This window comes from Neocloeon triangulifer, unplaced genomic scaffold (assembly GCF_031216515.1).
Source record: "Neocloeon triangulifer isolate White Clay Creek 2 clone unplaced genomic scaffold, ASM3121651v1 ptg000022l, whole genome shotgun sequence".
Taxonomy (NCBI): domain Eukaryota; kingdom Metazoa; phylum Arthropoda; class Insecta; order Ephemeroptera; family Baetidae; genus Neocloeon; species Neocloeon triangulifer.
The window spans coordinates 1,565,288-1,593,207 of record NW_026775562.1 but is presented as its reverse complement, the minus strand read 5'-3'; the positions used below and the strand labels follow the sequence as shown (position 1 = coordinate 1,593,207).

At 35.0% G+C, this 27,920-nt stretch overlaps 3 protein-coding genes across 6 annotated transcripts in view; 1 reads left to right on the top strand and 2 right to left on the bottom strand.

The window, feature by feature from the left end:
* Positions 1–2,459, bottom strand: LOC132204783 (fumarylacetoacetate hydrolase domain-containing protein 2). Of its 4 annotated transcripts, none has more exons than XM_059633547.1 (5): positions 2,392–2,459; positions 1,738–2,102; positions 1,311–1,530; positions 921–1,252; positions 1–862 (listed from the first exon to the last, which is right to left on the bottom strand). In XM_059633547.1, the coding sequence occupies exons 2-5, from the start codon at positions 2,091–2,093 to the stop codon at positions 712–714; spliced, it is 1,059 nt and encodes a 352-aa protein (XP_059489530.1). In that variant the 5' UTR covers positions 2,094–2,102; positions 2,392–2,459; the 3' UTR covers positions 1–711. The 4 variants fall into 4 exon arrangements, with proteins under 4 accessions (XP_059489530.1, XP_059489531.1, XP_059489528.1 ...); XM_059633548.1 differs by having other exon boundaries at positions 2,418–2,439; XM_059633545.1 differs by having other exon boundaries at positions 2,322–2,414.
* Positions 2,160–5,231, top strand: LOC132204779 (exonuclease 3'-5' domain-containing protein 2). Its single transcript, XM_059633539.1, has 10 exons — positions 2,160–2,565; positions 2,686–2,934; positions 3,149–3,314; positions 3,370–3,603; positions 3,663–3,811; positions 3,867–4,049; positions 4,100–4,311; positions 4,362–4,531; positions 4,590–4,753; positions 4,811–5,231. Exons 2-10 carry the CDS (start codon positions 2,714–2,716, stop codon positions 4,980–4,982), a joined length of 1,671 nt encoding a protein of 556 aa, XP_059489522.1. The 5' UTR covers positions 2,160–2,565; positions 2,686–2,713; the 3' UTR covers positions 4,983–5,231.
* Positions 5,216–27,920, bottom strand: part of LOC132204782 (protein dissatisfaction-like) — a 60,234-nt gene continuing 37,529 nt past the window's right edge. The window contains exons 2-9 of the mRNA XM_059633544.1: positions 12,898–12,978; positions 12,146–12,307; positions 8,328–8,638; positions 6,832–6,942; positions 6,540–6,623; positions 6,146–6,301; positions 5,944–6,025; positions 5,216–5,847 (exon numbers count right to left, since the gene is read on the bottom strand). Coding sequence (XP_059489527.1) covers positions 5,597–5,847; positions 5,944–6,025; positions 6,146–6,301; positions 6,540–6,623; positions 6,832–6,942; positions 8,328–8,638; positions 12,146–12,307; positions 12,898–12,978 — 1,238 coding nt within the window. The 3' untranslated portion in view covers positions 5,216–5,596. The remainder of the gene's footprint in view (positions 5,848–5,943; positions 6,026–6,145; positions 6,302–6,539; positions 6,624–6,831; positions 6,943–8,327; positions 8,639–12,145; positions 12,308–12,897; positions 12,979–27,920) is intronic.

Genomic DNA, 27,920 nt, shown 5'->3' with positions numbered 1-27,920 from the left:
TTGCTTAATATCATTTTAATTTATTGCTGCTATAGGAAAATAATTTTGGCTTGTTTATAATTAGTGCAGTTACCGATAATTACAAAAATTATTGGTGTTTATTTGACCAAAAAATTAAAAATTTCCAAATACTGCTTTTTTAAACATCCCGATAATAAATTAACATTTTGAATTGTAAGAGCGTAATGGAAAATTCATTTTTTTAATACTTCAAGCAGCAGCTCATTCTGAAAATCTGCGTTGCGTACAGCAATTATAAACATATTAGAAATTTCACATCATACAATGTCAGAATCAGCGTGTCGAGCAGTTTTCTTTTTCTTCAAGTGGTCAGTAAAAATTTTCTATTTTTAAAAAACTCAACCATAGTCATACCACACACAGTTCAGTTCTTTAAATTTCCAAGAACTCATAGTTTATGTGGGCTAATATTTAATATAACCGAGATACAAGAGTATTGCTAGACCCATTTTTATGCAGCTGCTTGACCAACCCCTTAAATTGTTGTTTGTAAATGCAGATTGGAACAAGTAATTATATAACCCTGTTGTTTTTTTTTAAACAAAAGTTAGGTACAAGTATCAACAAGCAGTGATTCGGAATTTATAAGTGCATTATCCTAATTAATCAACTTTTGTCACATTGATTGCTCAAAATACAGTGACTTGTACTCTCGGAGCAAATTATGGCGTTCAGTTTTGATTGAGAACTTCAGACGATAGTGTTTCTCAGTCTTCCAATGCCCTCGATCTCGCTCTCGACAACATCTCCGGGCTTTAAGTACTGCGGGGGCTTTCTAAATACGCCCACGCCTGACGGAGTTCCAGTCAGGATGACGTCACCAGGCAGCAAGGTCACAAAGCTAAATTAACAAAAATTTAAAATTTCTTTATGTTTCACTGATTTTTCAAAAATTGTACTTTGAAAGGTAGGAAACCAGGAAATCAATCTTAAAAACCAGGTTTGAGCTGTTGCCCTGTTGTTTCTGCTCTCCATTGACCCAGCTCCTCAACACCAGGTCATGGGGGTCAGGAATGGCCTCCTTGGTGATGACGCAAGGGCCCATCGGGCAGAAGGTGTCCATCGATTTGCCAAGCAGCCATTGACCACCATTGTGGCCTTTTTGCCAGTCACGAGCCGTGATGTCCTGGGCCACCGTGAAGCCAAAAACGTGGTCCATGGAATTACCCTGTCGGATGTTCTTGCCCTTGGTGCCAATCACTACCGCCAACTCGACCTCCCAATCTAAACACTGATCAAAATAAACGTTAAATCTGTTTCTAATAAGACAATTTTTTTTTAAATTGTACTTTTGTGATGTCCTTTGGGTATTTGACGTCATCGTTAGGGCCGACAATGACGCTGGAAAACTTGCTGAAGAAAACAGGCTCGGTAGGCACGGGCTTGTTTTGCTCTTCACAATGATCTCTGTAGTTGAGTCCGACACAGACTACTTTGTCAGGCCTAGTGATTGGGGGCAGCAGTTTGACCTCTGAGAGTGAAACAACCGACTGGCCTTGGGCAACAATCCTAGAAGGAAAGAAAGTAAAAAGAAAATCAGAAAAACCTGATGATTTAAATTAAAAGCAAAAATGTTATTTTAATAAATTGAAAATACATATTTTAAATAAACATATAATTTAATTCCTCAATAAAGATTGCTTTAAAAAATTGAATCTAAAATTTGTTACGTAATTTTATATTTTTTATTATTAAATCCAAATAAAATTTTAGAACCTCTTGGCCTTTTCATGGTGAGCAGGTCCAGCCTGGAGGAATTTGACCAGGCTGTTGGGAATGGACGAGTTGACGCCGCTGACGTCGATGATGTCCCCGTCCTGGCTGAGTTGGACACCAAGACGTTGAGGCCCTCCGTTGACCGACTGGAACTGGACGAAACGCATGTTGGACGCAGCGGACGAGTGGAAGCTGGCCGAGGAGCACACCTTATCGGCTGATAACGCCAACTTATTATTTGAACTCTTGAGAAGTTTTCTGCCGGCTGCAGATAAGCGGCTCAGGTTTCGCCGGACGGTGCACGCGCCAGCAGAGTTGATCTTGGTCAAGGCGGAACAGGTGTGGAGGCTGAGCATGTTCTCTAACTGCAGAAACGTCAATGAATGAGAATTATTAGTTTTGCTAGTCGTATATTTATTTTCTTTTAAACGGGGATATGTACGACTATTGGAGGGTTCAAGGCAATAATTTTATGGGAGCTCGAGAGGAAAAATAAATGACATGCTTTTATCAATAGCAACGCTGATTATTTACAAATCGATCTAGAACGGCAATTATGCTTAAGGATAGAAATTTTAGCAGACGTGACAAATCGAGAGATAGCAATGGAAACCAGATTTTCGCAGGTGTTTCCAATTCAAAAAGATAACATACATTGGGCCTATCAAAATAATACAAACACTAATCACAAAATAAAGGATTTCAATTTTTGTTTCAGTTTTAAACCTGTAGATGTCTCTTGAATGTCCCTTTCAGATTTAACCACGCCCACTTATCCAGATGTAAATAAAACCATGCTTACCATGCTCAGGATTTTTGTAGGATGCTGTGAGCAGAAATTTTCTTTTCCTTCCTTTTTGGAATTTGTAATCGTTTAAGTTCTACATATAAATTATTTTCTTGAATAAGGAATTCGGTTTTAATATGCGCAATTTTCCACTGTTTCAGTTAAAAAAACTGCACAAACCTGTTGACAATGACGACGACAGCAAGAAGTGAAATTTCAACTTACAAAATTGCTCTGATCGCCGCTGTTGGAATGGCTGGTTTTACTTATTTCTTTGGCGGAAGCAAATTGAGTAAAGTGTACAGGGCGTCGCTGTCGTGGTTCAAGACCAAATACACACTGAGAGCTTCGCAAATCATTGTTGTCGAGTCGAGGAAAGAGTGCTCCGAAGTTGTCAAAACTATTTTAAAGTGAGACATTGGGTCGAGAAAACCCATTACATTTTTTTTTAATAAATTTTAATCATAAATATATTTTTATTCCCAAATATAAGAAAATATAAATAAGAGAATCTAATTTGTCATAATTTGATTATATTTGATAAAAAAAAATATCAACAAGTTTATTGTATGTATTTTTGTATAATTATATAATGCTTTATAATTTTTTGATAATATTTTCCAGTGAATGCAAAGAGTTGCGCTATGTTGGATTTGACTGCGAATGGGTTCCAAATAAGGTGAAAGGCCAGCGAAGAAACCCTGTGGCTCTCCTTCAGTTGGCCACCCCAAGTGGAACGTGTGCCCTGTTCCGATTGAACAAAATTGGATTTTTACCTGAGGATGTAAAAGTAAGAAGCAGAAATAAAAAATGAAGTTCAAAATTTTTAATAAAACTTAAATCAGGTGGTTTTGAGAGACTCATCTATTTTGAAAATTGGAGTTTCGACGCAGAGTGACGCCATGCTCTTGGGCCAGGACCACAATTTAGTCGTCAGAGGCTGTCTTGATTTGAGGGCGTTGTGCAAAGACGAATCTGGCCTTGCTCAGTTGGCACAAACAGTTCTAGGGGTAAAAATGCAAAAGAAAAAACGCATATCCTGTTCGGATTGGGCCGCTGAAGAACTTTCGGAAGAGCAGGTTTGAAAAGTTTGGCACTTTTCTTTTCAGACTAATTTTGAGATATAAATTGTGCTTAGACTTTGTATGCAGCTCATGATGTCCTGGTGTCTACATTAATTTTTTCCAAAGTCACTGGCTTGCATGAAGAGTCTATTTTAAAAATTAAGAGAACTGAAAAGTCCTGGCATGAAGTTGCGACCAGTTGTGACCACATCATAGATGTGATGTAAAATTTTTTAAGAAATAATTGTTTGGTAAAAGAAAATTTAATTATTTTCCAGACCAAAGAGACAAAGTCTCAAAAGTTCTTCTCAACCTTCAAATCCGAGCAACCCACAAGTATTAAAAAGGAAGATGAGTACGAATGCTTTTCCTGTTGCTAAAAATCCCATCTATGACAATTGTGTACTTTTGGCCCCGGATAATGAAATCTTGGCCACTTGCCAAAGAAGCAAAGCTGAGTGGTCAGTTTGAATTTCTTAATTTTACAATCAAATGAACCATTTTTTAATAGGTATTTAAGCTGCAGTCTGGCCGAAGTCGTTGAAAATGTTAATGGAGCATCCTTGACAGTGAAATTATTGTTCGAACCAAAAGACAGAAGTGGCAAGGATGGCCGAAACTATTACGCTTCGATCAAACAAAACATTTGTGTTGTTTGCGGCAGTGAGAGCAACCACGTTAAAAAATGCATCGTCCCTCGCGAGTACAAAATGCATTTTCCAGGTACATAAAAATTCCTTATTATATTTTAATTTTTTAATTCATCCTCTTAGAAAGGGAAAAGGATCACAAATCTCATGACGTCCTAATACTGTGCTTGAGGTGCAACATTAATCTTGACTCTATACAAATAAATCTGAGAAAGAACCTGGCTGATAAATGCAACGCACCTATCGTTTCCAAAAATCATTCTCCTTTCACATACGACCATAAGTTGAACAAGGTATTCAAACTCAAATTATTTTATGTTGTTGATAATGTCATTTTTGGCATATTTTTAGGTCAGGTCTGCAGGTCGAGCTTTGACGAAATCAAAAGAGCACGTAGACAAAATACCTCTCCTTAAAGTAACAGAACTTAGGTGTGTTATCGCTGAACACTTCGGAGTTTCGGAGATGGAATTGACTGAAGAGCATTTGAAAATGGCTAGTGAAATAAATAGCAGGTTAGTTCATTTAAAAATTGATTTAATGTCTATTTAATTTGTGTGTCTTATTTTAAGCTCTGAAAATGATGATTACAAATCGCACGGCTACCTTGTAGTTCAGCACTTTCAATCGAGGGAAGCGCCAAATGGAATATTCAAACTGGAGCAACTGTGGAGATCTCACTTTCTGCAGCACATGAGACCCCAATTCCTTCCTGAACTCTGGTCCATTGATCATCAACAGTGATGGAGTTTGATAATTTCCTGTTCATGTAACTTATTTATTCATTCGTCACCTGTTAAATTTGAATATAATTGAATGAATTTTGGTGGTGAAAATTTTAAGAGTATGGATTATAATTTTGCTTAAAAAATAATTTTAAATTGCTCAGAGTTTCTCTTTTTGTCATCCTTGAGAAAATAAGTATATTCTGTTGGTCAAGTTTGTATAGTTTAAAAAGAAAATACTATTAATTTGAGATCAGTTTATTGGTTTTATTGTATTTCCATGTAATCCCATCACAATAAGTATCCATTCAGTGTAGTTTAAGAGTTCATATTCAAAAAATTTGCAGAGATCGCGTTTTGTTGTAAATGGTAGCACATTTAATATGATATACATTTATCAACATTTATTCTAAAATCTTACACAATAACTAAAATTAATAATGCAAATGAGATCATAATAGTGACTATTATTTTACATTTTTCCTTTTTTTTCAAGTTTCAACAACAAGATGATTAGAGTTCGTATACAATAGAGAAGTTGCTGAACAGTTTGTCATCAGATTGATTTTCAACATTTTTCTTCTTCTAATTATTATTGGTGAAATTTATCTTTGGTATAAATTGTGGACCACTTCATGAGTATTTTTCCATGTGGTACATGTCGCCGAGCAGGCGCTGAATGGGAATCTCGCCAATGGTATCACGGAAAAAAAGCTGCTCAATGGTCGCTGCCCGAACTGCTCTCAAACTGGGCAGCAAAAGGAGCAGGCGGCCGAAACGGGTCGGCTGACGGGGGTAGCGGCCACGAACGTAGTCGCCTAAGATGCACTGCGCCTGGTCCTGCAGCATCTCAACAGGCCGCACGTCACACAAGCCAGGAGTTTCTAAAAAAAAATTAATATTCATTAAAAAAAACCTGTATAAAATAGGCAGCTTCAAACTTTTGATCATTTAATTAAATAATATATTTTTTTTTTTACCAGGAGTGAAAAGGATAACAGCTTTCATGCAGCCGCACTCGCTGCCATCCGGAGAAAGTTGACGAAATCGCCCTAAGATTTCCTATTAAAAAAAATCGAGTTGAATATATTATTTTCATATTTCAAAATAGTTAATTTATGTAATTAAATGGAAAACTCTATATATTAAGTTCATAAGAGAAAATGGACAAAAAATACGGACCTGAATAGTGTTAAGTTCTATGTTTGTCAACTCGTCGTTGGGAATGCGCTCTCTCGCTTTGCTGCAGTTTAGCAAAGCTGAGAGGTCCCACGGTATCGACCACTGCGCCAAGTGCAAGAGGAAAAGTTCTTTCCAAGACTCTTGCAATAGAAGGAGCTGCAACAAAAATTACATATTTTTTATTACCAATTTAAGAGGATTTTAAGGAAAAATAGTTTAAAAATTTGGCAAGTATATTCCATTTTAGGAGAAATAATTATAATATTTTAATTCTTATCCAGCGTTCAAATTTAATACTTTTTGCGGGTCTACATATTTTAATCCATAATATAAATTGTTCGAATTTCACATTTTGGAATAAACTTCTAAAAAAATCTCAAAATAATTTTCATACCTGGTCTCTTTTTGAAAGAGTCTGGAAGGGCGCCAAACAACGCACCCATCGGACAGCCATGAAAAGAAGCCTGGCCGTGGTTTCCTATGACAAAATTATTTTTTAAATAAACTTAGCTTTTGCGGTTCCAACATTGAAATCACTCGCGCGATTGGCGCGCGTCATTGGCTGGCGGGCAAAGCCGCTCGAGCCCACCCCCGAAGCTACAAAGTCAAGAAAGGGTGCGTGCCCCGTGCAGGCCGGCAGCCAATCGCGACGACCAAGCAAAACCGAGTCAGAGAAAACCCCATACCTGCAAAACTTCCCACGTGGGCGTCAAGGGCAGCGGCAGGGGACTCGGGTGCAGAAGACTCATCCGTTCCGAGTCGGACGGCGGCACCCCTTTGGCGCTCCAAATGTACTCCTATAAAATATTATATGATAGAAATAATGCATGAAAATTAAATTTTACGAAACATAGATTGTTCGACAGGTGAAAAATGTTCTTGGTTTTATTTAATTTTCTACAAAATCACTGGTTTGAAATTCTCGTATGATTCTTATTCAAAATATTGCATGAGACTTTATTTAGGCATTTTCATGCAAAAAAAGACTAGTTTTGAGACGTTTTAGATTTAAAGTTTTTTTTATAACTTTTACTTAAAAAACTTTTTTGCTAGTCTAAATGGTATATTAAACATGATTCAAAACCGAAAATAGGTTAATCTGCGGTAATATTCCGTCAAAAGTAACATTTTCTAGTGTAAATATTTAAATTTTATTCCATTCGATTGGAGAAATTGGATTAAAATATTAAAGGTAATTAAATTATTAATTCAATAGTTCAAAGCTTTTCAAATCGGACGGCGCGGAATTTTGTTCGCGTTTATTAATTAGCGCGCCAGCTTTGGGGTTACGCCGAGCGTGAATTGCAGTTCAAAAAGCGGCACGTCGGCACAAATTGCCGCACAAAAAGAATCGGGACGGTATAAATGCGGGCGCCGGCGGCAAAGCCATGCAGCGGCGTGTTTGCTCAGAGCACAAAGCCATGCCGAGCACCAACCACGCTGCCGATATGACTCTCCGCTGCACTAATGAGGGGCAAACTACCCTTGTTTGCACTCTGATTTGACTATGCTGCGCAAAAACTCTACAGCTCCAGCAGCTGGAATTGATTTTGTGCTCCCATGTCGAGAGAGTTGTTTGTGCCGTCTGCTGAATCGAAAAACTTCACAAACGACTAAAATCTATGCATTTATTATTTTAAATCAGCAACTTTTCTAGAGATAAAGTAAAAGTTGAAATAATGCAGAAATTATCTCTATAAATTAAAAAATAGATCGGGTCTTTAAGAACGCATTATTGGCATAAGTAAAAGCAAGTATGTAAAGTAAATAAAGTTAAAATTTACAAGTTACCAATAATTACCAAAAATAGCTCCTAATGTAATAAATGATTTGAATTTGCCAATAAAGAGAGTCTATTTAATTTAATTTTAATATAAGTTTAGTTTTATTTTAATGAAAATAATTTATACTTCTGCTTCGCCTCCATTTCAAATTAAGTCATCATCATAAATTTCATTATTTTTATTGTAGAATTTTGAAAAATTGAAGAGAGTTTTATATCTTTTTAAAAATATTTGTAATAAATTTCATAGAAAGTATTGAAATAAGTTAATCTACAATTTTTTTTATTACTGTCTATAAAACTTAAATAAGCAGTTTTTTTTTTCAAATAAATTTTTTTTCTAATAAGTACAATTAAATATTCAGATTGAAATTTTGGGTGCAATTAAAAAGCTCATACCTGGCATTTTTCAGCCGAGACCAAAATCTGTAGCAGCCCAGGTGGTTGCGGCATGAAAATGGGAGTGGCCGCCCCAGCGTACCCTGTCTCAGGACTGGGCATTGAGAGCGTGGCCTCCGGCTTAGACGGCGGCTGCAGCGAGGTCAAGTGGCCACCGAGGGACACCGGCGGCGGCGGGGGTGGCGGATGCGACGGGAACATGAGCGTCGGCATCTTCGAGTTGGACTCGGGAATGGGCGAGAGCAAAGTGCCTGTGGCCGACGGGTCTCCCTTGTTCTTGGGCTTGCGAGGACCTCGCTCGTGTTGCACCGCTGAAAAAGACATGCCTCATTTTGAGGGTTAGCTCTCACGTGAGTGGCTTCGAAATGCTAGAGAGACAAAAACTTTCAGCCAGTATCTCTAGCATTTCTCTCAAGACAAATAAAATAAACAGTTTTATTGAAAAAATTTAAAGCGTAAAACAACTTGAAGCGGCCAAAAAACAATATTAAAAAATAATTTTTTTTTACAAAATCACATTGGCCAGTTTAATCTGATTCTAGCGTTTTTAATTGAAAAGGATAAATTCTAAAATTTAGTTTTCAAACTTTTCTCAATTACAAACAATATTGAATCGATTTTCTTTCTTTCTTTTCCTCTTCGACTTCCACAAATTACAGCCAGCATCTTTCCAGAGCTAGGCAATCCGCTTTACGTGAAAGACGAGCAGGCTGCATACCCAGACAAACAGGGGCAATCCTTCAATTTAATCCATCCCATTCATGAGAAGAATGGGAATTTCTCTGGACAAAGAGCGTGTCGCGCTGGCGATCAATTCAAAGGGCGGTCAAAGACGCGAGCGCGAGGCGAGAAATAAAACACAAACACATGTCGGAGGGGTGAGTCAGGGGTCGCCCTTCTAAACAGAAACAGTCATGGGGCGTTGTACGTATATGTAGCTTTGTGTTTGCACGAACGCGTATATATGGCGGGGGCGAAGAGTGTGGGAGATTTTCGCACCTGGTCCAGCGGCCCGGATGCTGCCAAGCCGCGGTTGCCAAGAAGTAGTACTGATGCTTTTTAGCTCTGGAAACGCGCGCGCTTTAACCTCTCTCTCTCTGCAAGCAGCAGCCAAATCCTCTCTACTTCTTCTTCTTCTCTCGCCCACCGCAGCCGCTAATATAGAAGTAGCAGCACCCCTTTGATTAATGGGTTCCCGCTTAATCTTGAAAAGGATTTCGCCTCCTTGCAGAGAGAGAGGCGGATTGACAACGACTCACTCTCTCGAAACCACCCTCGCTCGGCGTCTTCCCAGCCGAGGGTGCAAAAACGCTTTCCCTAATTGCCCTTAATTCAAGTGAGACGTTTGGTGTGAGTCTGCAGATTCCTCCAGAGGATCGAATTATTTTATCAATTCATCAGTTTCACAAACGCAATTGGAATTTTGAGTATTTTAAAGAAGGGTCTCCCCAGTAAAAGTTGTTTTTTTTGTTCTAAAGAATGCTAATTTTCATGAATGATGCCGAGATCGCTTTTTGCAACCAGAATTTCCTCAAAATATATAAAAGATTACAATAAATGTTCAATTCTAAAGAGTGTGAATTTGTTCAATTGAAATCTCTAATTAAAATTTAATTTATTTTTAGTGTTTTAAAATTACAAATTCAATTCATTTACAAGGAAGGGCCTTTAATAATCACAAATATGCTGGATTCAAACAAAACCCAACTGATATAAAAGAAGACCTTTGAATTTCAAACTTGTCCATTTTAAAACTTTTCACATAAAAAAATCAAATTTTGGAACAAAAATGTTATTTATTTGGAAATTTTATTAATCTTTTTTCCGTCTGTTTTTCTCTTAAAATAATATCATTTCAAAAACATTTTAATAAAGCTAAAATTTATTTAGAATTAATATCCCACCTCCTTTATTCCTTTTCTGTGTGACGTGAAATGCTAATTATGAGATGCTAAGTTTCCGAGCAAACAAAGCTGATTGAAATTACGCGCGCGGCAATGTGTGCTTTTCTCCCCAGAAAGTACGATCAGAGGCAAAGAAGTGGTTTTCAGAGAGGCGTCTCCCTCTAATAAGATGTTTGAGTTTAATTTTCTCGCATGCTTCTTTGTCTCGCTCTCCTCGAGCGGCAAATACAGACTTTGATGACAATCACGCAAGTCAAACAAAAAGTTATAAGGTCCCCCATCGCTGCAAAAAGTTTGAAATCAAAACGAGGACAAAAAATTTAAATCAGTGCAAAAAATGCTACTCAACATGCAAATAATTTGAGAACAAAATTAAATTAAAATGATTCCTTTCATCTTCTATATTCAAGCCAACAAAAAACAAAGCTTTTATCTTTTTACAAAGTACGATATTTTTCTTTCAATAAAAACAACAAATGTGAAGTCTCGCCTGGTTCTCCGATCGCAAATATAACAAAAGCGGAGCAATATTTCACCCTCTCTCTTGCGATTTACAAGAAATTGATTGCCCATGGAAACCACTGTGGTGCTTTTATTTCGCTTTTTCTCGTATTATTTTTGCGGCTGCTGCGAGATGATTGTGGAATCTCAGCAGGAGCGCTTGAAATAACACGGCCCCGCGGCGCCGAGCACAAAAGAGACTGTAGCGGTAAAAGGGCGCTCGCGACGCAGGTGATTCTTATTCCGTGTTGACATTGCAAATTGTAAGGAAAATTATTACGGCAGAGATAGCAGAGAGAAAGCGGAGTGGGAATCAAACATGAGGACGGTGAGAGAGAATACCAAAGACGCCTCGGGGATACGCACAAATGTTCCACCGAGTTTTGTCAGAGGATATATAATATATACAGGACAGGTATGACAAGTTGAAACACGCAACTTGGAAAATTAGTTCGAAAACAAGCAAAGTTTGAATTTCCGACACTTTTCATACTTGATCATTGAATTTTTCATTTTTAAAAACGGATTTAATCACACAAACAAAATTATGAAACCCACTTAAATTAAATGTCTGAAAATTGACCGAATTTGAATTTAATTTAATTACCTCCGTTAAACAATTATCTCTGTAATTAAAGTCATGAATGTATGGAACACATGAAACAGCCAAATGTGCAAATATTTACATTAACTATTTGCGATGGTTAAATATAAAACCGCCAAAGGCATTATTTGGAAATTTTTGGTAATTACAAAATCACCAAGTTTAAAAGTGCAAAGATGTAATTTATATTGAAAATATTATGCGAATTTTTTTAAAGAAAATATGAATTTTTTTTATATTTTTACAAACATTTCATTATTTTGTAATTATTATAAATTAATTTCACAGATAATAAGAAACTTTTAAATAAGCCGCAAAAATAAATTATAAACTGAACAAATTCGAATTTTATCAAATTTACCTTTTCAAATTAAATATTTCAGTTCAAATTTTGCAAAATTACACTTACACCGGAAACCTAAATTAAAGGGTGTTTTTTGTTGAAAATTATAACTTTTTGTCAACGAATGAATAGGTCAATTTTTTGTTAGATCAAAATTCCAGAAATTGAGGTTTTTGTTGTGTTTCCTTTATATTTTAAACAAAAATTTAAAAAAAATGTACACATTAATTATGAGAGGTAGAAGTAAATAACCTAACTTATTTCTTCTTATTGTAAGCTAAATTTTTTTATCCCAATTTTCCACCGTAACAAATTTGAATCCTCACGATTTCATCAGAATGCGACATTGAAAATGTTCAATTTTTTTTTATTTTCAGTAAAATTCCAATGAATTTCATTTTTGTAAAAAGAATGAGAAAAAAATCAATAAAACCTAAAGAGGAAAAATAAAATTGTAAGTACTCACCATCCTTGTTCATGAGCGCGTCGAAGCACTTTTTGAGTCTGCACGCCCTGCACTGGTTCCGGTGCGTTTTGTCGATGGGACAGCGGCCCTTCAGGTCACCCTGGGCCTTGCACGTGTACACCCTGTTGCGGTGGATGCTGCGTTTGAAGAAGCCGGAGCAACCTGCGCAAATAAGTCGAGGAAAATCCGTTTAAAATAGAGGTTCGTGTAATCCTCCTGTTGCACCGAAAAGGAGGCTCAAAAGTATTATGGTCCGGGGATTTTCTCCCCAGGACTGCTGGGCTGCAACACCACCGAGGGTGCATATTAAGGACGTTTAAGAGACAGTGGCGGATCTAGTCGTTTTTTAATTATTTATTACACTGGAAATTATTTAAAATAAATTAAATAAAATAATTGTGGGTGTACAAAAATTTGCTAATATATTTTTTATAATTTTATTAAAAGATTATTTGCTAAAATAAATCTGTAAATATCTCTAATTTTAAATTAAATTCATTTAAATTTTCTCCAAAATCGTCGGATATTTTTTTTATTCACTCTTTAAAATGCACCTGATTTTTGGTAAAATTTAGAACAATTAGAGAAATTCAACCAAGACCTAGAGATTTTTTTATAAAATATGATCTACATAAAAAAATTTATTTCTTTCAATATTATAAATCTACTTTTGCAATGAATGATTGCGTATAGAAATGTAAGTGAATATTTGAGAGCTTTTGCAGCCTTCCTGCTTTCAGTAAAGTACTTACCGTCGCAGCTGTAGATGCCGTAATGCTTGCCAGAACTCCTGTCGCCGCAAACTTTGCAGGGGATATCCAGCAGACGATCTCCTGCGACAAACAAGAGCACACCGAAATCATGTTAGCACAAAGGCATCAATATGCTGGTTGACTCGAAATTGAACGTGCCGAGCAGAAACCGGGGCGCTTCATATGAATTGCAAAACGGGGAAAAGCCGATGTTCCCCATCACAGCATGCAATGAATATTCATCTCGGCTCCTCCAAGATATACACACTGCTTCAATTAATTACATAATAACGTACTATACCTACCATTAATATGCTCAAGTTCACCGTTAGGGTCATGAAAATTCCAAATTTATTTGAAATTACATTTATAATTAATTACATTTTATGTTTTTAAAATTCATTAACAAGTTACATGAAATTAAGCATATTTTACTTTTAAAATTTATTTTTAAAGCTTTTATTGTATAATTAAAAATCTGACTAATATGAAAGTAATTTTTTTTTCATTCGCGTTAAGCTTCTTTTTAAATTTCTACTATAACAAAATTTTCAAAAGGATACAATATATTCAGGTAAAAAAATTTTAATTCAGAAAATGGCTCAAATTAAGATAACGAATCTCAAAAGTCTTCAATTTATTTTTTTCTTCTCTTATTTAGAATCAGAACGGACACGATTTGCTAGCATCCATTGTTCGAATGAATTTTACAGCGAAAAAAAAAATAATAACAAATTATCTTGACTGTTACTTTTTTCTGATTAAAGATTAAAAATAAATATCATTGTTTTAACGTTTTATTAAAAACTAAAAGATTCTCAATAAAAGTAATAATGACAAAAATTTCTTCAAACATTATTCCCTTTGGAAAAGCATTACTTCTTCTTCTTTTGATCTGCGAGCGGAAGAGAAAAGCTCAAAGTGAGTAATTGTGTTGCTTTTTCGTGCTAATGGCAAGCAGTCAAGAAGGACGTCAGGGCGGGTTTGGTGCGCGAAAGCCACGCCTTTCACCTCGCAAGAGATTGAATAAGGGCAAGATGGTGGTGAATGAGGATCATTTTTCCTAGTCAAAGCGGTGATAAAAAGGCAGCAAAAAGCGTTCACAAAGTGAACAGGCAAAAACTAATGATGCTGCCGAAAAATTGTGTTCGATTTTTTCATCGGACATTTTATGATTTTTGTAATTTCGTTGCTGTTTACTCTGGTTAATGTTGGCAAGAAAAATATTATTCCGGGCGGAATTTTTGCAAAATCGAACGCCGAGCGCACAATTATTGTGGGAGAGAGCGAAGGGTGTTGATGCACGGAATTATTGTTGTTGTTGGAGCCTGGCATGTCGGCGCTGCTGTAAATTTGGTTTGCTAATAAATCAACAGAGAGTATAAATGCCCCACAGTTAGATTACAACGGGCAAGGCTGATGTAGTAAGCAAACAACTGCGTGCAGTGTCACCGGGTGCGCAAAATTTCCGGTCCGGCCTGGGCTATTTTGTTAATAAGTTTGCACAGAGATAGAGAGCGGAGACGGGCCAGACATGAGTTCTTGGATTGTTTACACAGGATTTATTCCTGTTTCTCGGAATTAACGCCACTAATAGTTGGACTAAATAAAGCTGTTTTGAAGATTGACAATCTGTTTCTTAGGGCAAAAAAGCCAAGTAGTTTCTAGTTTGTTTTAATTTTGATTTTGAATATAAAATTTAAAAAAGTATTACTTTCAAATGGGGTGCGGGGAATATTTTATACTATTGAATAGATTCAATGAAATTATTTATCTTTTCGTAACACTCATTTCCGTGGATTAAAAGAAAATAAGGTTTAGAGAGGCAGAAAAAAACTTCTTCTTATCTTTTTTAAGTTTTTTTTTTCTTTTTAATCTTTTTTACTTGACGTTCTGAACGTCACATAACTTGCTACTAGAAAAATACTCAATGATAGTCCAAGAGAGAACATTTTTTATTGAATTGGAATCAATAATATTTATTCGTCTCGATTAATATGGAGTTTAGATTTGGTCCCTATTTTATGTTATAAAATGATATTTCATTGAATTTTTAAACTTTTTGTAATTTAGTAAATTTACAAAAAAAAAACAGTTAATAAATAGGAATATAAAAGATTTGGATAACTAAAAGACCCTTTTTCATAAATTCAGTTTGATGTTTGCTGTCTTTCCATTATTAAATGTAGCCAAAGGATTTCTCAAAACGTCAAAGATTTACGAGTATTTTTGTCCAACAACAATCCCTAACAATTCTTTCATCATTTTCAGATTAGCATGTTTTGCAACAATTGGACAAAACAAGATATTAATCATTTAAATTAATATGTCCGTTTTAAGAATTATTCCAAATTATTTTCTAACTACATTTTCCGTAACAACAGGAGAAATTAATTAAAAAATAATAAATTTTGTATGGTTTAATCTTTAGATTACAATTTTTTATTCCAAAATTTTTATATTTTTTTTAAATAAAAGAATGAAATTTTGCTCTATCTTTAATATCTGATTGTGAGTTTCAAGATCATCATTTTTGTCTTACTCCTTTGCCATGCGCCACCAAAAATTTTCAAAGTATGCAACCTGTAGGACGCGGGCGCCCAACGCATTGCCTATCCACTGAATTCGAAACAATCTCAACCTTTTCTAAATATTTTGGCTTAAGTAAAAAAATTGCAACAGACCTGTTCCCATTCTCCGGACGCGTTGGCTGTTGAAGAAGGCGCCGGGGGCGTGCTGATCGGGGCCCGACGGGAATCGAACCCAGCAGCTGTCGCCTGCAGACAGCTTAATTTTGGCGGCGGGCCGAGCGGGCCGAGCTCTCTTGTTGGAGGCAAAAAGTTTGGCGGGCGACTAGTCGGCCGACCTATTGCAGTCGCACTACTTATAGCGGCCTAGCAAGCTCTTTCCGCCGAGGGATGAGAATGGAAACAGGTGCTGCATAACTTGGCGCGGGGGGCGGAGTCTGTCGCGCGAAGGGGTTGCCGGCGGAGCGCCGGCCGCGCTCCCATTGGCCGCATCTTTCTGCCTTTTGTGTGTGCGACGTGATACTTTTTGAGCGAGTGATAGGGCGGTCGGTTTGTTACAAGGGTACAAAGGTACCCCGGCAAGTAGTGAAGATGTGATGTAAGTTAGGTGTTAGGGCGCGGGTGGCGGGTTGGCGCGCCCCCGCCGCATCCACGAGAGTGGGGCGCGCGCCCTCTAATTGAGGGGCTAATTCGCCACCCCGCGCCAACATGCCTCCTCCAATTTTGTTGAGAATTATACAGAACGGAAGAGTTTATCAATAGAAAGATAATTAAATTTATCTGCTGCATTAATTTCACAATTTTAAGTCAATTTAAGTGAAATTGTTGTATTTTAATCAACTTTTGTTGGTTTACAAAAATATGTGTAAAATTACTAAGATTAAACTGTAGACAAATATAAAGATAAAGATTAGATTTAATTAATAGTAGCATTAATTATTAAAGGTTTAAATATTTTAAATCAGTACTTGCACATCAGCTCTATTATGTTGGCCAAAAAAATGATGTCTCCTCCCAGAGCCATAAGACCCCATGGCTCTGTAAACAGCAGTGTACCAACATAATAGGGCTGATGTGCAAGTACTGATTTAAATGAAATGTAAAAAAATTTCTTTTTGGTGTTAAGGGATACACGAGATATTTAAAAACTTATTTTTACTTCTAAATATTTGAAAAGTATGGATTTGAATAATTGAAGATGTTATAAAATTACAGGCAAATTAACAAAGTTTATTCCCAAATAAAGTTTAAACTGTTATTAATTTCTACGTACAATTTAAGTGAAGTTACAGTGAAATGTTTAGATTTTAATTATATTCAAAATTGTCGACAGGAGCTAAAAAGAATTGTAATATTTCGTTATTGTTGAAAATTTATATTTCAGGAACATGATCAAAATTTAGTGTTCAAAAACCGTTCATGTCAGTTAAAGCTAATTTCTGGAACGCTTTTTAAAGAATTTTCGTTATTTATTGTCGGGGTAAAACCGGCACTTCCTCGCGCGACCACTATGGATTTAGGAGATACAAATCCTTTGATTTAAAGTTTCTGAAAGTTCAGAAAAACAAATTATTTAAAATTTGTTCATTTTTATCATCTAATTGTAAGTAAGCAAATGAATTTAAGCTTTTCTATTTAAGAGAAAGACAATAAATTAATATTAGAAATACAATTTTTTTTATTTTGAATCCCTTAACTTTTTGCACAGTGATACTTTTGTATGTTGATTTTATCTAATTTATTAATTTCATTTTTTTAAATGTACACATGTATTTTTTACTGAATGTATATAAAAATCTATTATTAAAATGCGGAAAGTAAATAAATTAAGTGATAAAAAAAAATAATATGTTATTTATTTATTATAAGTTTTAAGTGTTTTAACAGTTACCCAAATTCTATGTTTTTAAAGTTGAATTAAAAAGAAAAACGATTATCAGCTTCAAAATCAATTAATGCGTTTCGATATTTCTCAAAATTCAATTCAATATTTGTTACAAAACTTTCTCTTTTGCAATTATAATTTTCATAGACTTTTTCCCCATGGGAAATTCAATTAAAATTCTACCCCGTTGTAAGTGTGAGAAAGTTTAAATTGTTGATTTTAAAACATGTGCTTGTGGGATTGTTTTGATTTTCACAAACTCGAGTGTATATAAAAACGAAGCGCGACAAAAGCACTTGAACACCTCGCTCGGATGCAGGGGAGGCGGCTGCGGTGTGGCGCAAATTAAAATTCACAGAGAATTAATCCCGTTTGCGCCTCTTCACAACCGAGAGGGAGATTAGAAAGCGTTTTTCAAAGAGCCCTCTCCGTCCGTGCAGGAAGGGTTGTTCTTTTGTCGTGTGTATATAAAAAAAGCCCGAGCATATTCTTTCCGGCGTATTACAAGAGAGAGCTTTTTGTTTTTTTGTTTATTTACCGACTGCGTGGTACGTGAGTTTGGCCGGCGGTGGTGTAAGTAGGAACGTGCCGAGCCGCTGGTGAAATGTTGCTGCAAGTGACCATCCGACCAGGCTCAAGAGCCAACCAGTTCATCCCCCGGCTCAGCTCTCCTTACAAAAATAACAGGGGCTGCGCGCACTTATGCCGGTCGCTTCGATTTTGCTCGTTCAGAAGAAAAGTAGTTCATTTTTCTGTCAAATTGAAAATATAAAAATTCAACAGAAAGAAGCATTTAATGAAATTTGAATTAAAAAGGATGGATGTCTTTTTTCATTAATTTATATTTTTTCAAAATCCAGTAATTTTTAATCTAAGGTAACCTGTAAAGTTGAAAAATTACAAAAATTACAATCATGATGTTGAGGGAAATTTTCAGATTTTATAAATTATTGAGAATAAACTTTTTTTTAAATTTGTCTTCAATTTCAAAAGAAGGAAACTTAAGAATTATTTTTTTAAAAGAAAACTTTTCCAATTATTCAGATGGTTAATTATCAGCTGAAACAACTTTAAAATTCAAAATGTTTCCATAAAATTGAAAAAAAAGTAATGATAGGGAGTTTTTTTTTTTTTAATTTATATTTTTTTTTTAAAGTTTTAGCAAATTTTCATTTTTATCCAACAATTTTATGTAACCTTCAATATTACTTTTTTCTATGTAAATTTTTTGTAACAATTTGACAAATAAATAATTTCAATTTAGTAAATATTCAGTAAAAAGATTAATTTAATAAATACAAAATTTGAGCATTATTAATTATTAAATTTACCGATTACTTTAATCCTAACCAAAAACAGAAAAATAGAAAAGTGTACACTTCCTTCTTCTGCATTAAGCGATGACACACATTAAATAACACTACAGAAAGTATTAGCCTGGATTATCCACATATTTGCAGAGGGAAAAGGGGGATTTCTTTTTTCGTCTCTATATAATAAGAAGTGCGATTCTCCTCCCCTGCCAATTACGCCATCAAACAAAGTCACGTGCGGCGATAATTCCCAGCACTATTCGCAGAGCTTTTGAATCTGCCAGGTCAAATGTTTATATTATTCTTGTCCTCGGCGCCATTCATGCCTGAAAGGGACGCGTTTTTCGCTTTTTGAACTGGCTCGGCAGGGAAAAAATAAACACACAGAAACCGAATTTCTGTTATTTCGACTTTGCTTCTGGTAGTATTTTACATTCTGGTCGAATAAAATGTCAACCAGAATTTCAATAAAGCTATACAGAGTGGACTTTGTGTGGTAAAAATAATAAAGAAGAAAGGATTTTTGTAAATGAACTTCCAATTAAATAAATAAATGAAATTCAGTAGCCACAAAGAAAGGTTCTATATAGTTTTTTTTATCAATTGTTATTGACACTTTGTCTGCAACCCACACTCCTACTCATAAAACATTAAAATGTTGTTTAAAATATATTATCTTATTTTGCTTTTTAAGTTAACAATATAGCATTTAATTCATTTTTAATTTTGAAAATCTTGAATTAGATCGTGGATAAAATATTTTACTGCATCCTTTAGCTGGATCTAATTTAATTAACCTCAAAGATATCAAATGATTCAAAACTCTATATCAAGAAATTCTTCTTCAGAAAATGAATCATGTTTTTCTTGAACTTTTGAAAATATTTAATTCAGAATAGAGCAAAATTATTACAAATTAAATTTGTCAAATTTTAATTTAACTTCAATTTTGTCATGAAATCCATGAAATTTCCATTATTCTTTATTTAAAAAAAAAATTATTTTGGCGCCATGAAAGAATCAATTTATTTTGTATTTTAAAAAGAAAGAGATTCTTTTGCAATATTTTCCAAAAATCTGCAACAAATCTGAAAGTCGTAAATTTTTAATCACCCTCCGTTCCCCCTGTTGAAAATGAGGTTAATGCCTCCGAAACGTTGCAACAGATTTTAAATACTCCTGCGGGCGGCGTTTCCTGCGTTCATTCCGAAACAAAAAAAAAACCAGAAACATCGTCGGCGTTCCAGCAGCGTCGCACACAACGGCAAAATCCTAATCGCGGATTACAAATGTCGTTGTCGCGTCGAATTTTTCTCACACGGAAAAACGCCTCTTCCGCTGCGCGCGGCGGAGGATCAGCGCTGGGGAAAAAGCGGCAGACTGATAAAAATTCTGTGTCAGGAAATACAAATAACAGCTCGCTCTCGAGTGTGTTCTTGCAAATCCCCGGTTTCGTGTGCAGGCGCAAAAAGTCCCATCATCATCGCGAGCGAGCAAGAGAGATGATTTTTTTTATTCGACGCCGATTGGCCGCCGAGAGGACGAAAATATATATATGGGGATGAGAGCCATTACTGATGGCGAACATCAAAAATGTATTGACAGAAGCCTTCAAGCTGTGTGATCTTCCATGCCTAACGGGGATAAAAAGCTTTTTTAAAAGCGTCAAGAGAAAAAGGGCGCGCACCGGGAAAATCGAGAGAGGGTGAAATGAAATGTGAAAAAATTCGTCCGGCTGAAAGGGGCGCGCACGCAAATCCCGGTGCATTTCAAGTGTCTTCAAACACGGAAAAGCGCTAATTAACTGTGAATAAAAAACACGGCCCTGATAGAGGGGAGAATTTCTAAACTTTTTTATTTGGAATAGAATCATTCACCTATCTCACCAGTTAAAAGTCGTCCTTACAAAAAGTGGTGAAAATTTTTTTGTTAAAAATATAAGGGTGGATAAGGGTAAAGGTAATTTCCACTAAAATAGCAAGGATATATCTTTTTGAGAAATTATTTTTTTTTTTTCAAAATAATGAGAATTATGTAAAATAATTTTTTCTTTCTTCTAAAATTAGATTAAATCAATGAACATTCCATCAAATAATCAATTTCATTTCTATCACTCTGTGTTGGCAAAAACAACTTAAAGGATTGATTTCCTTTCAAAAACTTTTGATTTTGAGAATTTGAAGTATTAAAAATAAGCTTATTGTATAAACTTTTCATGAAAACTTTGAGCTTATATTTTCTTTCATAAAAATAGAACTACTTTGAAAATGTTTTTGACTTCTTTGAAAGATCAGTAAATACACATTAGGAGTTTAATTATTACTAACTAATTAGATTGTATTTAACTTTTAATAATTTTATCATTTTGCTGTTGTTTATTTCTCCATTTTTTACATCAAATTGTTTACATTCAACTTTTTTATTAAACAGATGATTTGAAAAAAAGAAAATTACAGAAAGAAATAAAATTTGCGACGCTTCATCTGGGGAAAAAGTGAATTTTTCCAACATTGAATTAAATTTAAAAAAATGTTCCTCGTTACTGAATTATTTGCTGAAAATTGTAATGGTGAAATGAAAATAATTGAAATAAAATATAAATTATTTGTTAATTTCTATGACGTTTCTATTTTGGTTCTTAAAAAAAGGAGTACTATTTCTATTTATGTTTACATTTTTCTCATCTTGTTGATTTGGAGCTGAAATCAAATCTCTTCAGCTTTCGGCTCAATTTCGCAGGACGCCTCGAGGAGTTTTGCGGTGAACAAGGTGCTCGTCGCAAATATCACACGCGCGGTGTTTTATCCAAGAGAGCGCATTTGACGATGTCGTCGTTTTGTTGGAACATGACAAGGGTTGAGGTGTCTCTAGGTGAGATGATGATGTAGCGCCGCGTGAAAAACAGAATCCATTAGCCTGCTTCTTGGTGTTTTCTCTGCTGAAAGCCTCGCTCGCATTATCCCTCACGGGGTGAAATATATACCCGGCTCTCTTTCTGTGTTTCACCCCCGCCAACCCTCGCACCACCACCCGTGTCAGACGCGCGACATCACTTTGCTCTGTCGCTCTTTTGTCAACTCGTTCGCAGGCAGGCGAGCGGCCGCAGACGCGCTAATGAATTCATCAAACATGTTGCCAGCCACCGTCCTCCTCATCCTTTTTTTGATTAAAAGAGAGACATGACAAGCGAAAAGGAAGAAGAGAGATTTCCCAGACATCTTTCAAAGCAAAAATTCAAATTTTAAAAATATTTTATTATATTTCATTAATTTTTTACTCTTACAATTGTTAAAAAACATTCATAAAGTGAAAATTAAACAATTGTTGAAGTCATTGAACTCTTCGGAAAAAAAATCGTAAGAAAATTAATAAATAATAAAATAATATATTGTCTTGTATGTTACATGTAAAAATATAAATTGATTTTTGTTTTCTTCTCAAAATTACAGCGTGTTTACAGCTATATTAAATAATTTTAACCATCTAATAAAATATATAAAAAAAAAATATAAAATAAGCCAGCATAATTTTATTTTTTCTAAATCATTTGGGGGTGATATTTATGCAGCCGATTTTGTGGAAATTTCTTTAATTTTTTTTTTCACAGCCATTTCAAGCAAAAAAGTTATTATTTTCTTTTAATTATTCATAAAAAATATTTCACTCTTTCGGAGATTAAACAAGATTCTAGTGTTTTTTTAAACAAATATTATTTATATGCAAGACACTCACATTTTGTTCCATTAATTTCTAAACTTTTTGCTGATTGTACAGGAAAATAATAAAAATTAGCAACAATGCTAAAATTGAAAAAACCGATGTTTAAATAGACAAGAAAAATTAGATAAAAAGCGCCTCATGCTGCTTAAAATCAAATTAAGTACAATTTAAAAATTGGCAAGAAAAGTTTAAAATCTATAATTGACTGAATTAGTTTGTAATTTTGCTCAATGAACAGATTAAAATTTGCAAATCCAGAAAGGATCTAGATCCAAATTAATTATTGTTTTTATTAATACCTGTTTTCAATTCCAACTCAATTTTCGATTAAAATTAATTTTGATTTTTTGCTTATTATATATTTAATTTTAAACTAAATTAATTGAGTTATGAAGTTGTACACACAACTGAACATGATGCTAGTATACAAAATTAATTTACATCGAAGCCAGAGGGCAAACAATCTTCCTCCCCCGCTAACAAATTTTCACCCCGCTTGTCAGGTGTGCTGCATTATAGAGACGTGTCTGCGTGTACACAAATTTATGAACCTCCCAGCCTCGCGAGCGAGGGGTAAGTTGAGTAAATTTATTTATTTATCTGTCCATAAATTATGGCAAAGGCGTCACTTTGGACGGCAGAGAGTGGAGCGTCATTAACCTGCCGGCGTGACAAAACCCCGGCGGTCTCGGGGGTGGTTTTTGGATTGCTAATGGCGATTATTAATCATGCGAGACAGGACGACAAAATTCACCGGTGACGCGAGTGAAAAATTAGATTGGAAAAATTCAATTTTTGCATATTTTAATTAAAAATCTGATAAAATCAATTGGAAGCAAAATTAAATTGCTCAATTATTAAAATTTTTAATTGAGGCTATTTTTTAATTTGACTTAAAATTAAAATATGTGCTAAACGTACGACAACATCAATAGACTTTTTGACACATATTTTTAATTTTAAATTATTTATGCTGAAATTTTGGAAATAGGTTATCAATTGAAGGTGAACTAAAAGTTTGCAAATAACTGCATTAATCAGTTTCGCTCAATGGATTTTAAATTTTTCTCACGAGAAAGTCTCAAAACGGATTTTTTAATGTAAAAATCTTTTGAAAAATATATTATTTTTAAAAATAAATTTTATCATTCAAACCATAAATCTTTTTAAACTTCAATTAAATTCCAAAATCAATTTTATTTGCAACAAAAAAGTGCACAAGAAAAAAAAGCACCACATTTTATTATTAAAAATATTTACGTAAGCGACCTTTGTTCAAGCTTTTCAGCAACTATTGAAAAGAAAATCAGCCAGACGGGGTGAGAATCTGGGCTGGCAGTCAGGACCGTCGGAATCATCGACAGCGGCGCAAAACTGATTGCCAGCTGATTACTTATTAACGACTTTTGCTCTTCTTGCCTCGGCCGGCCGGCAGCCAGCGAGCCGAGAGTGCTCGAGCTTCTCTTTTTTTTGCAGCGGACAATAAATAATAATCAGCCAGCAGCTCCCGGCGAAGCTCGATACAAAGGAGGGTATATAAATAAAAATACCCACCCCGACTGCATCTCTCCGCTCTGCGACGGGGGCAGCTGCACTTTTTTCCCACACTCTCGGACTTTTTAATTTGCAGCTCGGTGCATTTCTCGTGTTTGTTTTCCTTCAATTTTCAATTTAAAAAGGGATCTAAAAAAATTAACTTTTATTTTTGTAATTTAAATCGATTTAAATAATAAAGGTGGCGCGTGTGCTGGAATGAAAATTGGCCGCACGTGACTCTATTTTTTGCTCGCACCGGCGGCCTCTGTTTAACTCGCGCCCCTCTCGCCACTTGAATGATACAACTTACCCCCTACGCCGATGATAGATTGTGGAACACGCAGCAGCCGGTTTGCAAATAACACCCCCGCCCCCTGACTCGCTCGCAGCCCCCTGACTGCGGCCGGCAAATTGCATTTTCGTTTGATATTTATACGCGCGCGCGCCCCGTGATCTGGAAATGATTCATAACGACGGGAATTATCGAGTGTAACCGCATCATGATTTAGCGCGTTTGTGCTTGCGAGAGTGGAAAAACGCTAGATAGAGAACGAACGTCACGCACTTATGCATTCGGGGGTTGCGTGCTGGGGATGCTTTTCGTCAGCGGCTGATGCGTTTCCGGACAGATTAATTGACGCGACGGTCAATCAACTGATCATTTGCCAGTGGGGGAATTTAATTATCTTGATTTATCGCAACTTAACGGAGATATCAGATGTTCGGTTTTTGGTTTTTCTCACAAATTTTATTTAGTTGATTATAAAAGTGAGGAATAAAAGAAGTGAAATTTGTAGCATTAATTAACGGCCAAATTAAATATTTTGACGAATAATATTTTCAGTTTAATGTTCTCTCTTAATTTACAGTTAATTTATTCTAAAAATTTCTCTTCTTTCATTTCACACTCTCATCATCATCATCATCAACAAGAATTTCTTATTAAGGAGAAAACCGGTTTTTGTTTATGTCGCAGCAATTTTTGATTTTCACCTATTTTCTAGGCTTTTCAAATTTTAAGCAATTTATCAAGTAATGGCGCCACTTCTATGGGATGAAAATTCAAATTTTTAATTAAAATCTATACAAAATGAATCAATGATTTTAAGCAATGCCAAAAATTTCCGTGGACTGGAATCTTTAATTTTGACAAAATATAATCAAATTAAGTCAGTCTCCTTGTGCAGGGAATTATTTATTTTCATTGAACTGCTTTTAAAGGAATTTAAAACTACCAAACTGCATCAATTTCACTTCGTCAGAAAAGCAACTCTCTCATTTATCGTCTCTTTCCCGACCTAATGGCGCAATTTCCGTGGACTGGAATCTTTAATTTTGTTAATTTATAATCAAATTAAGTCGGTCTCCTTGTGCAGGGAATTATTTATTTTCATTGAACTGATTTTAAAGAAATTTAAAACTACCAAACTGCATCAATTTCACTTCGTCAGAAAAGCAACTCTCTCATTTATCGTCTCTTTCCCGACCTAATGGCGCAATTTCCGTGGACTGGAATCTTTAATTTTGTTAATATATAATCAAATTAAGTCAGTCTCCTCGTGCAGGGAATTATTTAGTTTAATTGAACTGCTTTTAAAGGAATTTAAAACTAACAAACTGCATAAATTTCACGTCATGAGAAAAGCAACTCTCTCATTTATCGTCTCTTTCCCGACCTAATGGCGCTATTTGCGTGGACTGTAATCTTTAATTTTGTTAATATATAATTAAATTAAGTCAGTCTCCTTGTGCAGGGAATTATTTATTTTCATTGAACTGATTTTAAAGAAATTTAAAACTACCAAACTGCATCAATTTCACTTCGTCAGAAAAGCAACTCTCTCATTTATCGTCTCTTTCCCGACCTAATGGCGCCATTACCGTGGACTGGAATCTTTAATTTTGTTAATATATAATTAAATTATGTCAGTCTCCTTGTGCAGGGAATTATTTATTTTCATTGAACTGATTTTAAAGAAATTTAAAACTACCAAACTGCATCAATTTCACTTCGTCAGAAAAGCAACTCTCTCATTTATCGTCTCTTTCCCGACCTAATGGCGCTATTTCCGTGGACTGTAATCTTTAATTTTGTTAATATATAATTAAATTAAGTCAGTCCCCTTGTGCAGGGAATTATTTATTTTCATTGAACTGATTTTAAAGAAATTTAAAACTACCAAACTGCATCAATTTCACTTCGTCAGAAAAGCAACTCTCTCATTTATCGTCTCTTTCCCGACCTAATGGCGCTATTTCCGTGGACTGGAATCTTTAATTTAGTTAATATATAATCAAATTAAGTCAGTCTCCTTGTGCAGGGAATTATTTATTTTCATTGAACTGATTTTAAAGAAATTTAAAACTACCAAACTGCATCAATTTCACTTCGTCAGAAAAGCAACTCTCTCATTTATCGTCTCTTTCCCGACCTAATGGCGCTATTTCCGTGGACTGTAATCTTTAATTTTGTTAATATATAATTAAATTAAGTCAGTCTCCTTGTGCAGGGAATTATTTATTTTCATTGAACTGATTTTAAAGAAATTTAAAACTACCAAACTGCATCAATTTCACTTCGTCAGAAAAGCAACTCTCTCATTTATCGTCTCTTTCCCGACCTAATGGCGCTATTTCCGTGGACTGGAATCTTTAATTTAGTTAATATATAATCAAATTAAGTCAGTCTCCTTGTGCAGGGAATTATTTATTTTCATTGAACTGATTTTAAAGAAATTTAAAACTACCAAACTGCATCAATTTCACTTCGTCAGAAAAGCAACTCTCTCATTTATCGTCTCTTTCCCGACCTAATGGCGCTATTTCCGTGGACTGTAATCTTTAATTTTGTTAATATATAATTAAATTAAGTCAGTCTCCTTGTGCAGGGAATTATTTATTTTCATTGAACTGCTTTTAAAGGAATTTAAAACTAACAAACTACATACATTTCAGTTCCTCAGAAAAGCAACTCTCTCATTTATCGTCTCTTTCCCGACCTAATGGCGCAATTTCCGTGGACTGGAATCTTTAATTTAGTTAATATATAATCAAATTAAGTCAGTCTCCTTGTGCAGGGAATTAGTTATTTTCATTGAACTGATTTTAAAGAAATTTAAAACTACCAAACTGCATCAATTTCACTTCGTCAGAAAAGCAACTCTCTCATTTATCGTCTCTTTCCCGACCTAATGGCGCAATTTCCGTGGACTGGAATCTTTAATTTTGTTAATATATAATTAAATTAAGTCAGTCTCCTTGTGCAGGGAATTATTTATTTTCATTGAACTGCTTTTAAAGCAATTTAAAACTACCAAACTGCATAAATTTCACTACGTCAGATAAGCAACTCTCTCATTCGTCGTCTCATTCCCGACCTAATGGCGCAATATCCGTGGACTGGAATCTTTAATTTTGTTATTATATAATTAAATTAAGTCAGTCTCCTTGTGCAGGGAATTATTTATTTTCATTGAACTGATTTTAAAGAAATTTAAAACTACCAAACTGCATCAATTTCACTTCGTCAGAAAAGCAACTCTCTCATTTATCGTCTCTTTCCCGACCTAATGGCGCTATTTCCGTGGACTGGAATCTTTAATTTAGTTAATATATAATCAAATTAAGTCAGTCTCCTTGTGCAGGGAATTATTTATTTTCATTGAACTGATTTTAAAGAAATTTAAAACTACCAAACTGCATCAATTTCACTTCGTCAGAAAAGCAACTCTCTCATTTATCGTCTCTTTCCCGACCTAATGGCGCCATTACCGTGGACTGGAATCTTTAATTTTGTTAATATATAATTAAATTATGTCAGTCTCCTTGTGCAGGGAATTATTTATTTTCATTGAACTGATTTTAAAGAAATTTAAAACTACCAAACTGCATCAATTTCACTTCGTCAGAAAAGCAACTCTCTCATTTATCGTCTCTTTCCCGACCTAATGGCGCTATTTCCGTGGACTGTAATCTTTAATTTTGTTAATATATAATTAAATTAAGTCAGTCCCCTTGTGCAGGGAATTATTTATTTTCATT

Coding starts and splice junctions, on each gene's coding strand:
- LOC132204783 (XM_059633545.1), bottom strand. CDS start 2,393: ATGTATGTTATCTTTTTGAATTGGAAACACCTGCGAAAATCTGGTTTC. Junction 1,531..1,737: donor CACCATGAAAAGGCCAAGAG/GTTCTAAAATTT, acceptor CTTTCCTTCTAG/GATTGTTGCCCAAGGCCAGT. Junction 863..920: donor CTGGTTTCCTACCTTTCAAA/GTACAATTTTTG, acceptor TTGTTAATTTAG/CTTTGTGACCTTGCTGCCTG.
- LOC132204779 (XM_059633539.1), top strand. CDS start 2,714: ATGACGACGACAGCAAGAAGTGAAATTTCAACTTACAAAATTGCTCTG. Junction 3,315..3,369: donor TTTTACCTGAGGATGTAAAA/GTAAGAAGCAGA, acceptor AACTTAAATCAG/GTGGTTTTGAGAGACTCATC. Junction 4,532..4,589: donor ACGACCATAAGTTGAACAAG/GTATTCAAACTC, acceptor GCATATTTTTAG/GTCAGGTCTGCAGGTCGAGC.